Source organism: Chiloscyllium punctatum, chromosome 11, assembly GCF_047496795.1.
Source record: "Chiloscyllium punctatum isolate Juve2018m chromosome 11, sChiPun1.3, whole genome shotgun sequence".
Taxonomy (NCBI): Eukaryota; Metazoa; Chordata; class Chondrichthyes; order Orectolobiformes; family Hemiscylliidae; genus Chiloscyllium; species Chiloscyllium punctatum.
The window spans coordinates 75,521,506-75,535,112 of record NC_092749.1 but is presented as its reverse complement, the minus strand read 5'-3'; the positions used below and the strand labels follow the sequence as shown (position 1 = coordinate 75,535,112).

The following is a 13,607-nucleotide window of genomic DNA, read 5'->3' as shown; positions in this document are numbered from 1 at the left end:
TTTACAACACTTAAGGAGCAGATCAGGTACTTTTTAAGAGAGGTTAGGGCCTATGCCTCTACCACCAACTTGGACAGCGAACTTGGACAGAAACTTACCACCCTCTGCATGAAAGGGTTTTCCTCACATCACCTCGAATCCTTCTGCCACTTAGCTTGAATCTATGACTACTGGCTTTTGAACACTCTATTAAGGGAAACAACTCTAACCTCTCCAGTCTCTCCTTGTTGTTACAGTTCTCCAGCCCTGGCAACAGTCTAATAAATCTTCTCTGCACTCTCTCCAGATCAATTATTTCCTTCCTGTAAGATGGTGACCAGAATGCATACAATACTCTAATTGTGGCTTCACTGGTGTTGTATAGTTTCAACTCTATATCTGCACTGTTGTATTCTATATCTCTGTGGAGGCCATATGAATGACATTAGAGCACTCTCTCTAAACGGAATTGGACTGTCAACTTGGATTGTGTTCAAATTTCTGGAGTGGGACGGGAGCACATAACCTGCTCAGACCCAAGAGGTAAGAGTGCGAGTACTATTAACGTGAATATAAACATTTGAGAAAACCTGACAGTAAGTGTGCACAGTAGATGCTAAATACGTAAATAAGAAAAAGAAAATGAATATTGATAGAAAAATACCTTACAATGAAATCTAAATTATTAAGTGGAGAGAAACAGAGCTAACATTGAATCCAGTCACCCTGAAGAACAGTCTGAAGAGGGGTCACTAGACTTGAAATGTGGACACCGTCTCTTGCTCCACAGAGGCTGCCAGACCTGCTCAGTTTATCTAGCAATTTCTGTTTTTCTTTGTTTCAGATATGGTCTTAGTTTTACAGAATTATTAAGTGATGTTAACAGAGGTCACAGGCTCTTCTCAATACTTCCTCATACCTTGAAATCCCTACAGTGTGGAAGCAGGCCATTTGGCTCATTGAGTTGCTACCAACCCTCTGAACAGCATCCCATCTAGACCCACCCGCTCCCCCACTTCCCCCCTCCCCCCTCCCCGTCCAACCTATCCTTGTAACCATGCATTTCCCATGGCTAATCGACCTAGCCTGCATATCCCAGGACAGTATGGGTAATTTGGCATTCCCAATCCACCTAATCTGCACACGCTGGATTGTAGGAGGAAACCCACACACTCAGGGAGAATGTGCAAACTCCGCACAGACAGTCACCCAAAGGTGGAATCGAACCCAGGTTCCTGGTGCTTTGAGCAGCAGTGCTAACCACTGAGCCACCATGTGGCCAAAAATACTGCAATACTGGAAATCTGAAATAATCAGTGTAGTAATACCTACATGCACATGTTTCAGTCATATACCTGATGTGTTGCCTTGTGGTAACAAATCTGATTAAAATCTAACTTCAAGGTGGCTCTGCTATATTCTGACTGCCATTCTGCCTTTCTCAACATTTCTCTTCCCCTATTCACATTGGTGGGTTTTTTGCTGTCTAGAGGAGGAAATCAGTAGACAGCTATGGCGGCAAATGTTCATGTTCTTGTGCACATCTTGTTTTCTTTGGATTGTCTGTTAGCTCAATTAGCTGGATGGTTGGTTTATAATACAGAACTGGCTGGAGTTACCATGTAGGTACTGCCTTCTCAAGCTCGCCCCTTGCCTGAGCCTAACCCTCAGGTTAAACTCAGCATCCAGCTGTCTCTATAAGAGAGCAGCCCAATGGTGTTTTGGGACTTTGGCGATTTCACTTCCTTAATTTCTCTTATTTGCTTTCTCACCTGCTCGCTAAACCTTCAGTTTTCCTGTTGATTCTCAATTGTTTTATGTGCTTTGCTGCCATAAGTACACTTTTCTTTCTAATATTAATTTCTACCTCTTTTTTTCACCCTGGGAACACTGGATTTTTTTCTCTTAGGGGGAATATATCCTGACTATACCTGAGTCTACCATTCTTTGAAGGTAACCTATACTTCAGTCACTGTTTATCTTGCCAAAGTCTTGCTTCAGTCAATCCTGACTAGGTCTATTCTTGTTCCTTTGAATTCAGGTCTTGCCAATTGATTTTGCTCACTCAGGTTTGTTGCACGTCATCCTTCACCGCCATTCTGTACCTTATGATACACTGATCATTGTCTCTTAATTGTTCCCCTACTGACACTTGATCCACTTCATCCACCTCTTTCTAAGGTTCTAGTCCAAGAATGCATCTACTTTTGTTGGGATGGACACGTCTTGCTATAGGAAACATTCCTGAACACAATCTAGGAACACCCACTCATTGTTGACCCTTGCAATACCAGTATCCCAGTCCATACTTAGACCGCCATTATAACTAATGTTGATGTTGACCTTTTAAAACTAAAACTAATTTTAATATTGACCTTTAACTCTAATTTCCTGTAGATTTGTTCCTCTACATCATTTCTACTAGGTGGTTGTCTATAGACTATACAAAGCAATGTAGTTGTATCCAATTTATTTCTTAGCTCTTGCCAAACTGACTGTGCTTGAATCCTGAGAGACATCCTCCATCTTCCACTGCTCTTCTTAATTAATAATGCTTCCCCATGTTCTTAGGTCCCTTTTAAATTTTTCCTCTCTCACCTTAAACCTATGCCTTCTAATTTTGGACTCTCCCACCCCAGGGAAAACACTTTGTCTATTTATCCTATCTATGCCCCTCATGATTTTATAAACCTCTATAAGGTCACCCCTCAGCCTCCGATGCTCCAGGAAAATAGCTCCAGCCTGTTCAGCGTCTTACCTGTAGCTCAATACCTAGCAACATCCTTGTAAATCTTTTCTGAACACTTTCATTTTTATCAATATCGTGTCCGGAAGAAGGGAGGGGAGTGGGGGGTGGTGCTAGCTTCCAGCCCTGAAACCCCGGTCTCAGCCATTGCAGGATAGAGACCAGCAGTACAATCCCCGAGGCATGGTGACTTGGTGTGAAGGCCCAGTAATGCAGGGCGGGGGCTATGCTCAAAGCCCAGAGGTGTGGTGTCACAGGGTGGGGGTTGGGAATGTTGCGTTGAGTTAGAAGGATCAACATGTATGGCTAAGCAGGCTTGATGGTCTGAATTACCTACTCTTGCTTCTATTGCCTATTTTTCTATGTCAGACAATCTTCTGCTTTTTTTCATAATATATCTTGAAATATTTAGCGTCAGCAAAGGCAAATGAGGACTCTTCTTTTACATTTCCTCCAAAGGGCAACAACAAAAGTCAACTTCAATTATTTGCTGAGAACTTCAGCATGACATGTCAAGTCACAAACCCTTGATGGAGAAGTGACAGAAAATCAAACTGAAATGACAAGTCGATGCATGATTCTCATTACTGGAGAGCGATTCAGACAGTTATAGTGAAAGAATAAAATCATTGACTGCAGCAAACCCACAATTGAGAAGTATTCTCCTCTGATGCATAAATTTTTCATATTAGTGAAGGTCAATATGGGTCTGAAAGCACTAAGCATTTCTTTGAAAGCCTTAACTTCTTGGGTTGAAGGGAGCGAACAAATGGCAAAATGATAAAATGACGCATTTATATTATTTTAAACAATGAATTGCTAAGAATTTCAACACGACTCTAAAAACAAGAAAATTTGCATGAAATTATGTTAGCAATCAAAATTAGAGTAAAAGAAAAGCAAGGATTGATAAAGTCTAAAGAACAGTCTTATTCAACCTAAGTCATTAACCCTGCTTCTCTCTCCAGCGAAGCTGCTAGACCAGCTGAGTACTCACAACATGGCGCAGTGATAATGAGTCTACCCATGGGCCTGGAGGCCCAGGTTCAAATCGTACCCACTGCAGATGTGTCTGAAAATGTCTGAACAAGTTGGTTAGAAAATATCTATATGTGAAAAGGCCAGTCAGTTCATCCATCCTTATCCGTGCACCGACTGGCCTTTTCACATATCATATAAATATCTTGTAAACAACCTGTTCAGACATGTTATGACATTTTGGTGACTGACAATTTAACACAAAGAAGCGTGCTCCACTTTTCTGAGGAGATTCTGTTCAGGGCTCCCTCAGAAATGCAGAACTGTACATCTGTTCTGACAGTTCTTTCATAGCATACAGCTATCAGAGGAAGACAAACCATGCTCCCTTTTTAAAGCAGTCAGTTGTTGAAACTTAAAGGTTCAGGCTGCCTTTTTGACAGCTGCTGTCAAAGGGTAAGTACACAAGGTAACTGTTATGTTAGAGTGTGGGATGCCAGATCAGTCAGGGGTAAAGGTGTCAGTCAAGCCAGTAGGGTGCTAAACTGGTAGGGTGACAGCTAAGTAGGATGTCAGACGGGAATGGTGTCAATTGGGTAGCTGCCAGCAGGAGAGGAGGCAGGGTGACAGCTGGGAAGGGAGCCAGGGTGTAAGGGGGCAGTTGTGTGTTTAGGGTAGCTTGGATGGTCTAGAAAAATCAAGTCTGGTGGTAGGTTGGGGAGCACAGCTATGAGGAAACTGTTCGAGTTTGTGGGGGGAAGGTTGAGTTGAATGTAGTCCAGCATGCAACAGGGAAAATATTGAATGGGTTTGGGACAGGGTTGCTTGGTAGCATTTCCTCCAAGTTTCTTTGCAAGTGCGTGGCCCTGAAGCCCACGTTCAGCAGCGACTTTTGGAACAGTGAGTAATTGCTGCAGCTGGGAGGCTGTCACCAATTGCAATGCATGGAATCTTGAAGCAACTAAGTATGGGGTCTGTCTAATAGCTACTCAGGACCAAGACTATGTATTTAACAATCTAACTTTTCCTGTGTAACTTTTATTTAACTTCATCAGAGCTATCCAAAGTTTCAAAAGTTTTATGAGCCTTTTGTGAGGTTGTACTGTGGGAAGTTTAATTTCTCACGTAATTGCTTTGGAGTTATGATGAGAATTCTGCAGGATTCCTTTGCACAAATTACACATCTATTGACAAAAAAAAACTGTCTGACCAGCAGAAAATCTACTTTTTTCAGTTTTGGGTAATCTTGCTCAAATATTTTACTTTTAAGCATTCCAAGAATTTCATCTGGGGTTTAAAAATATTTCAGCATTCACAGAATTCAACCTTTTGCATAAAAAGAAATCTGGCACGGCAGCATTTAACAATAAAATATTAATTACAAATGCTGCTTAAAATAAATCCCATCACATTATATCACTTGCAAACTATCCAAACTCATAAAAAGTGCATTTGTTTTAATATTCAATCTATGAAAAGCACTGATAATATATTGGTACCAACATAATTACCCCCGAATTCCAAACTAATTCAAATGGACAAATTTTCAATCTGCCTACCAGTATCTTTTGAGGTAAGCTTTCGTCTTGCTTTTAAGAGTGGCTGTGATGCTTCCACTGAACCGGGAGGGAATGTAATTTCCCGCCTTAATGGAGGTTGCTGTTGTTGTGGAACAACAACCTGTGAGGCTGGAACTGGAGGGCCAACCTTCTGCATCTTCATGGACGACATATAGGGAGATTTGTTGGGAGACATTCGGTTTTCTAAAGATCGCTGAAAGGGAGCTGGACTTGGTGCTCTGGAAATGTGGTTTGGCATTGAAGGAGTAGTCTGGTAGGAGGACTGAGGAGGTCGTGAGATAGGAGGCATGGAAGCTGAAGACATGTATGAAGGCTGACGCTGGTTCACATGAGAAGGCCATTGACCTTCATGGTTCATTCTCTGGTCAGGTAATACCATTTCATCAGTGCGATTCATCCCTGCATATGGCGATGCCTGCGGAGGTGCTCCGGGGCCTTGCCTGTTTGGATATGGGTAAGGCATATCATTCCGTGATTGCCACATGCCCTGCTGTGGCCCTTCAGTGGAGGATACTTGCATTGGTCCTCCCATCATTTGTGGTGGCATTCCATGTTGCTGCACTGGACCTGGACCCTGCATTCTCTCTCTATTATATGTTAATGGATACTGGTTTTGCATGGACCTCCTGTCTGGTCCAGTGTAAGTGTTTCCATATTGGTTGTACATTTCCTGCTGTTGGTTGCCATACTGCATGTTGTACATGTCACTCTCATGACGCTTTGGTGGAGGACCATACATGCCTTCCATGGGTCGCTTATAGTTCTGTGCATCAAAATAGAAAGAATGATAAATACACGTGTAAAGGCACATATTTTTATAAAAATTCTTTCATTAAAGGCATGTTTATTTATTTGTACAATCTACGATCAGCTAGGAATAGAAGCTAAATAATGACAAAGGTGCATGTTCAGGAAAAGTATGTTGAAGTATCACAGAAATGAGAGCCCTATAGCTCGGAGAAAACTCCGCTCTAACATAATCAGAAGTATGTTTCAGAGTTTGAAAACTCATCAAATTGCCCAATTTCATGAGCAACATTGAATTTCTTGAAGATTAGATTAGATTACTTACAGTGTGGAAACAGGCTCTTCGGCCCTACAAGTCCACACTGCCCCGCCGAAGCGCAACCCACCCATACCCCTTACCTAACACTACGGGCAATTTAGCATGGCCAATTCACCTGACCTGCACATCTTTGGACTGTGGGAGGAAACCGGAGCACCCAGAGGAAACCCACGCAGACACAGGGAGAATGTGCAAACTCCACACAGTCAGTCGCCTGAGGTGGGAATTGAACCCGGGTCTCTGGCGCTATGAGGCAGCAGTGCTAACCACTGTGCCACCGTGCCGCCCACAAGATCCCCCACTTTGATATCTGTAGCCAAACTAGATGAGCACTACAAACTAAGGAGATCATGACTGCAATGATTTTTAATACGTCATCATTTAAGTTAATACCAAAAACTTAAATGAGAGTGAAAGTTTATTGGAAGCTCCTTTTGTCAAAAGAACCATATCCCATTATGCATAGAAAAATGATAACAATAAAAAAAGACTTAGGAAATAAAACCATGGATGCTGGAACTCTGAAACAAAAACTGAAATTGTTGGAGAATGTCAGATCTCGAGCATCCATGGAGAAAAAGCAGAGTCAGAGTTTCCGATCAAGTGACCCTTCTTCAGTTTTTAGATTAGAGTGGTGCTGAAAAAACACAGCACGTCAGGCAGCATCAGAGGAGCAGGAAAATCGACGCTTCGGGCAAAAGCCCTTCATCATTCCTGATTTTCCTGCTTCTGGGATGGTGCCTGACCTGCTGTACTTTTCCAGCACCATTCTAATCAAAACTCTGGTTTCCAGCATCTGCAGTCCTCACTTTTGCCTAATTGATTTTGACCCTTCTTCAGAACAGCTAGGAAAAATTTATGCAGATGACCAGGGGTGGGAAAGGGAGTGATGAATAGGTGAAAATAAGACTGAGAGAGAGATAAGAGCAGTTGGACAGTCAAAGGAATGGTAAGTTGGGGAGAAAGGGCGGCACGGCAGCTCAGTGGTTAGCACTGCTGTCTCTCAGCACCAGGGACCCGGGTTCAATTACAGACCCGAGTGACTGTCTATGTGGAGTTTGTACATTCTCCCAGTGGCAGTGTGGGTTTCCTCTGGGTGCTCCAGTTTCCTCCCAATTCCAACGATATGTAGGTTAGATGGATTGGCCATGCTAAATTGCCCAGTGCGAGTCCAGGGATGCCATGGGAAATGGAGGGTTACCAGTATAGGGTAGGAGGGTGGATGCTTTTCAGAGGGGCAGTGTGGATTTGATGGGCCAAATGGCTTGTTTTCATACTGTAAGGATTCAATGAGAAAGAAAAGCTGCTCATGGGGACGACCAGTGAGTGAAAATGGGTTGGCTATGATGAAAGCAAGCTATATGATGAAAAGGCCTGGGGTGAGTAAAGGTAGTGCTACGGCACTAAAATTATTGAACTCTATATATAGAGTCCTGAAGCAGATGATGAGAAGCTATTCTTCCAGCTTGTTCTAAACCTCATTGGACCGCCGCAGTAGTCCCAAGACAGAATTCTTGGCTAGAAAATACAGTGAGCCGTTGAAGTGGCAGGCAACCAGAGGCTTGGAATGATATTTGCCGTCAGAATGTAGGTGCTCCACAAGAGGTTACTCAGTCTGCATTTTGTCTTCCCAGCAGAGAGGAGATCACATTAATGATCAGCAAATACAGCAGTGAAGTGCATTGTGCAAAGTGCAGGTAAGTAACTACTTCACCTGCAAATTCCATCTGGGGCCTTGAATAGTGCAGTCAGAAGTAGTAAAAGGTGTTCCATATTTTGCAAATGCATGGGTAAATGCCACAGGGAGGTGTTCAGAGTGGAGCAGGGTGTCTAATTAGATTTAGATTCCCTACAGAGTGGAAACAGGCCCTTCAGCCCAACAAGTCTACACCGGCCCTCCGAAGAGTAACCCACCCAGACTCATTTCCCTCTGACTAATGCACCTAACACTATGGGCAATTTAGAATGGCCAATTCATCTGACCTGCACATCTTTGGATTGTGGCAGGAAACCCACACACAGACACGGGGAGAATGTTCAAACTCCACACAGACAGTCACCCAAGGCTGGAATCGAACCCAGGTCCCTGGCGCAATGAGGCAGCAATGAGCCCACCATGTCCTGATAGGAACGATCCCTGTGGAAGGTTGACAAAATCAGGGGAATGGGAGTCTGATGGCATCCTGCTGGAAATGGTAAAAAAGATTACTTTTGATCGTTTGGATGTGGATGCTGATGGGGTGGAAAGTGAGAAAGGAATACCCTGCTGGTATTGTGAGAGGGAAGACAAGGGGTGGGGACAGAAAGGAATGGATTTGATTGAGACCCTGTCAACCATAGTGGTAGGGAATACTCAGTGGAAGAAAAAGATGGACATTTCCTAGATCCCCCTACAGAACACACACAACGAAAGTGGAGAAATTGGGAGAATGAACAGGATCTTTACAGGAGGCAGGGTGTGAGGATGTATAATTCAAATGATTGTGGGAGTTGGTTGGTTTGTTGTGGATAATGGCAGCCAGCCTATCCCTTGAAATGGAAAGAGATTTTGAGGAAGGGGAGGAAGGAGTCAGAGGTGGAACAGGTGAAGGAGAGAGTCTGGAAATGAAATTGATACATTTTTCCAATTCCAGATGGAGTAGGGTAGCAGCAATCATGTCATTGATGTACAGGCATGACTTAAGCCCTTGTGGGTACCCATAGTCACACTTAGGATCTGAAGAAAGAGAGAGGAGTTTGGACGAAAGTTCATTGCTGACTCAACTTTCTCTCCACAGGTGTTGCCAGACTAACTGGGGTTCTCCTGCAATTGCTGTTTTTGGTAACTACTTTTAGCTTAGATCTAATCACCGCAATGCTGTCCTAATGTTGTGACTGAAGTTTGCACCCAGAATGACTCCACGGAGCATGTATTTCTAATAGAAAACTGCCCAACAGGAAGGGTTTTTCTTAAGGTTTAAATGCTTTTATAGCAGTTCCTAAGAGGATATAATGGTGTTCATGATATTAAATGGATTGGATCTAAACCTGTTATTCATTAGTGACATCACAGAATAAAAAAGGAATCCTATAGGGTGTTTTTTTTAACAAATGTAAGAAATCTAGCATTTCACAGTCAGCATTTTCTGTAAATACTTGCTCCACCATAAGGAGAATGATTTTATTATCTAAAGGAGGACTGGGGACCCAGGAATTCATGTGCATAGATATTTGAAAGTGGTAGGCATATTGAGGGTGGTTAGCAAACTGAATTTCATAAATAGAAGGAATTGAGGGTAATAGCAAGCAGGTTATGCTGAATCTTATAAAGCTGGGGCTGCACTCTATCCAACAGTTGAGAAAGTTGAGAAGAGTTTTATTCGAGATGTGCAAAATCTTGAAGAGTTCAATGGTAGAGAGTTTTAATACATAGTCACAAATGAAAACATTTAGCTGGGTTGAAGTTGTGATCTGTATAAACTGGCTTCATTGTGCAGCAGCAATGAGAGTGAGGATCAAGCGGCTGCAGAGAAGGTAAATTTCCCATTTAAATACTTACCTCATGGAATCAGTGGCCTCCATTTTGTCAGCAGCAATACAAGTACTAAGAACGAGGAGCTGAGTGGGAGCAGTCATGCTGCGCTCTGGGAAGGTGAGTGAACTGATATATTTGGGCAGTAGCTAAACTGGAGACACTGCACGTATAGTGTCTCCCACCCGCCCTCCTCCTTTAACCAAAAGAAAAACTCTGTGGTGTTTTGATAAGGTAAGGATTTTCTTTTTCTTTGTGTGCTGGTAATTAGCATGATTGATAACATTTTTTTATTTCATTTATCTATTATTTGATGTTATAGTTGGACTAAATTAAGCTTAAAAGTAAAGATGGCAGGAGATCCCATGTTATGCTCATCTTGCTCAATGTGGGAGCTTAGGGACACGGCTGATGGCCCTGACTCCTTCACGTACAGGAAGTGTGTTCAGCTGCAGCTCTTGTTAGACCGTATGACAGCTCTGGAGCTGCAGATGGACTCACTTTGGAGCATCCGCGATGCTGAGGTGGTCGTGGATAAGACGTTTAGCGAATTGGTCACACAACAGATTAGGATTGCTGAGGGAGAAAGGGAATCAGTGATCAAAAGGCAGAGAAAAGGCAGTCCAGGTGTCCCCTGCAGTATTCTGCTTTGGACACTATTGAGTGAGATGGCTCACCAGAGGAAGGCAGCAGTAGCCAAGTTCATGGCACCTTGGCTGGCTCTGCTGTTCAGAGGAAAGGTGAGGACTGCAGATGCTGGAGATCAGAGCTGAAAATGTGTTGCTGGAAAAGCGCAGCAGGTCAGGCAGCATCCAAGGAGCAGGAGAATCGACGTTTTGGGCATGAACCCTTCAGGAATGAAGAAGGGCTCATTTCCGAAACGTCGATTCTCCTACTCCTTGGATGCTGCCTGACCTGCTGCGCTTTTCCAGCAAAACATTTTCAGCTCTGCTGTTCAGAGGCCTGGAAAAAGAGTGGAAGGGCTACGTCATAGTGGATTCAATTGTAAGGGGAGTAGATAGACGGTTCTGTGGTTGAAAACGAGACTCCTGAAAGGTATGTTGCCTCCCAAATGAACAGATCAGCTGCAGGACATTGAGGGCGGAGGGTGAATGACCAGCTGTCATGGTGATACCAAAGATATAGGTAATAGGCGGGATGAGGTGCTACAAGCGGAATTTAGGAAGTTAGGAGCCAAGTTAAAAAGTAGGAACTCAGAAGTAGTAATCTTAGGACTGCTACCAGTGCCACGTGTTAGTCAGAGTAGAAGTGAAAGAATAGGCAGAATAGTTTGAGAGATGGTGGAGGAAGGAAGGGTTCAGATTTTTGGGACACTGCGACCAGCTCTGGGGTAGGTGGGACTAATACAAATCAGACGGTCTACACTGGAACCAATGTCATGGGGGGTACTTTTGCCAACGCTGTTGGGCAGGATTTAAACTAAAGTGGCAGGGGAAGGGAAGCAAATGAGAAGGGTAGTGGACAGTAAGGAGGTAGTAACTGAAGCCGGTAAGGGACTAGATAATGAAATCAGCGTGACTAAGGGGAAGAGTAGGCAGGGAGCAGATGATGAATGCAAAGGGACAGATGGTCTAAGGTGCATCTGTTTTCATGCGAGAAGTGTAGTAGGTAAGGCAGATGAACTCAGGGCTTGGATTAGTACCTGGAAGTATGATGTTATTGCTATTACTGAGGCTTGGCCGAGAGAAGGGCAAGATTGGCAAATAAATATCCCAGGATTTAGATGCTTCAGAAGGGATAGAGAGGGAGGTAAAAGGGGTGGAGGAATTGCATTACTGGTCAAACAGGATATCACTGCTGTGCTGAAGGAGAGCACTATGGAGGACTCGAGCAGTGAAGCAATATGTGCAGAGCTCAGAAATAGGAAGGGTGTAGTAACAATGTTGGGGCTGTACTGCAGGTGAATGGGAGATAAAGACACAAATATGTAGTCAGATTATGGAAAGATGCAGGTGCAACAGGGTGGTGGTGATGGTAGATTTTAATTTTTTTCCAAAAGTGACCGGGATTCAATTAGTGTTCAAAGTTTAGATGGAGCAGAATTTGTAAGGAGCATCCAGGAGGGTTTTATAGAGCAGCATGTAAAAAGTCCAAATCGGGAAGGGGGTCATACTGGACCTGGTGTTGGGGAATGAGCCTGGTCACGTGGTTGAAGCTTTAGTAGGGGATTATTTTGGGAATAGTGATCATAATTCCGTATGTTTTAGAATACTCATGGATAAAGACGAGAGCGGTCCTAAAGGAAGAGTGATAAATTGGGGTAAGGCCAACTAAAGCAAAATTCGGTAGGAACTGAGAAATGTGGATTGGGAGCAGCAGTTTGGGGGTAAATCCACATTTAATATGTGAGAGGTTTTTAAAGAGAGGCTGATTAGAGCACAGGACAGACATCTCCCAGTGAAAATGAGGGATAGAAATGGCAAGATTAGGGAACCATGGATGATGGGCGAAAGTGAGAGACTAGCTGAGAAGTAATAGGAAGCGTACATAAGGTCTAGTCGACTGAAAACAGACAAAGTTTTTGAATAATATCGGGAATGTAGGACCGATCTGAAACAATGAATTAAGAGGACTGAAAGGGGCCATGAAATATCTTTAGCAAACAGTGTTAACAAAAATCCTAAAGCCATTTATTCGTATACAAGGAGCAAGAGGGCAACTAGAGAAAGGGTTGGTCGACTCAAGGACAAAGGAGGAAAGTTATGCGTGGAGTCCAAGAACATGGGTGAGATTCTAAATGAGTACTTTGCATCAGTATTCACCGAGGAGATGAACATGGCAGATGCTGAAGTTAGGGATTGATGTTTGATTACTTTAGGTCAAGTCAGCATAAGGAAGAAATATTGAGTATTCTAAAAGGCATTAAGGTGGTCAAGTCTCCAGGTCTGGATGGGATCTATCCCAGGTTATTGAGGGATGCAAGAGAGGAAATACCTGGTGCCTTAACAGATAGGTTAAGAGTAGGTTTACCAGGATGTTGCCAGATATGGAGGGTGCTGGCTATGAAGAGAAGTTGAGTAGAGTAAGATTATTTTCACTAGAAAGATGGAGGTTGAAGGGGACCTGATTGAGGTCTACAAAATCATGTGAGGTATAAACAGGGTGGATAGCAAGAAGCTTTCTCCCAGAGTGGAGACTAAATTACTCTGGGTCATAAGTTCAAAATGGGAGGAAAAATGTTTAAGGGACAGATGCATAGAAAGTTCTTTACGCAGAGGTAGTGGGTGCCTGGAACATATTGCCAGTGGAGATGGATGAGGCGAGCACGATAGCGTCACCTAAGATGTATCTAGACAGATACATGAATGAGCAGGAGCAAAGGGATACAGATCCTTGGAAAATAGGCAACAGGTTTAGATAGAGGATCTGGATCAGTGCAGGCTTGCAGGGCCAAAGGGCCTGTTCCTGTGCTGTAATTTCCATTGTTCTTTGTATATTTAAGACCTCAAAATGAGTAGGTAAAACTGATGCTCCAACAATGGTGTTGGTCCATTATGTGCTTCTGGTTGGCAAATGGAATTAAAATGGCGGAGTAGACGGATCGGAAATTAAAGGCAGTTCTTGAAAAAGTTTAGAGAAAAGCCAAAAAGAATGCAGATAAACCACCATTAAAATATGTTCTCTAGAGCACATTGCCTTGTAGCATTGGCAATGATCAGAAATTCGCTGTTTCCAGGGGTGGTGATAATGAACACGATCAACGATTTAAAGAAGAAACTGGGTAGG

General features: G+C 43.2%; 1 protein-coding gene across 13 annotated transcripts in view; it reads right to left on the bottom strand.

The window, feature by feature from the left end:
• arid1b (AT-rich interactive domain 1B) overlaps window positions 1-13,607 on the bottom strand; it is a 590,298-nt gene that overhangs the window by 23,712 nt on the left and 552,979 nt on the right. For all 13 annotated transcript variants that reach the window (XM_072581056.1, XM_072581059.1, XM_072581057.1 and 10 more), the window contains one exon: window positions 5,263-6,046. In XM_072581056.1, the coding sequence (XP_072437157.1) occupies window positions 5,263-6,046 (784 nt within the window). The remainder of the gene's footprint in view (window positions 1-5,262; window positions 6,047-13,607) is intronic.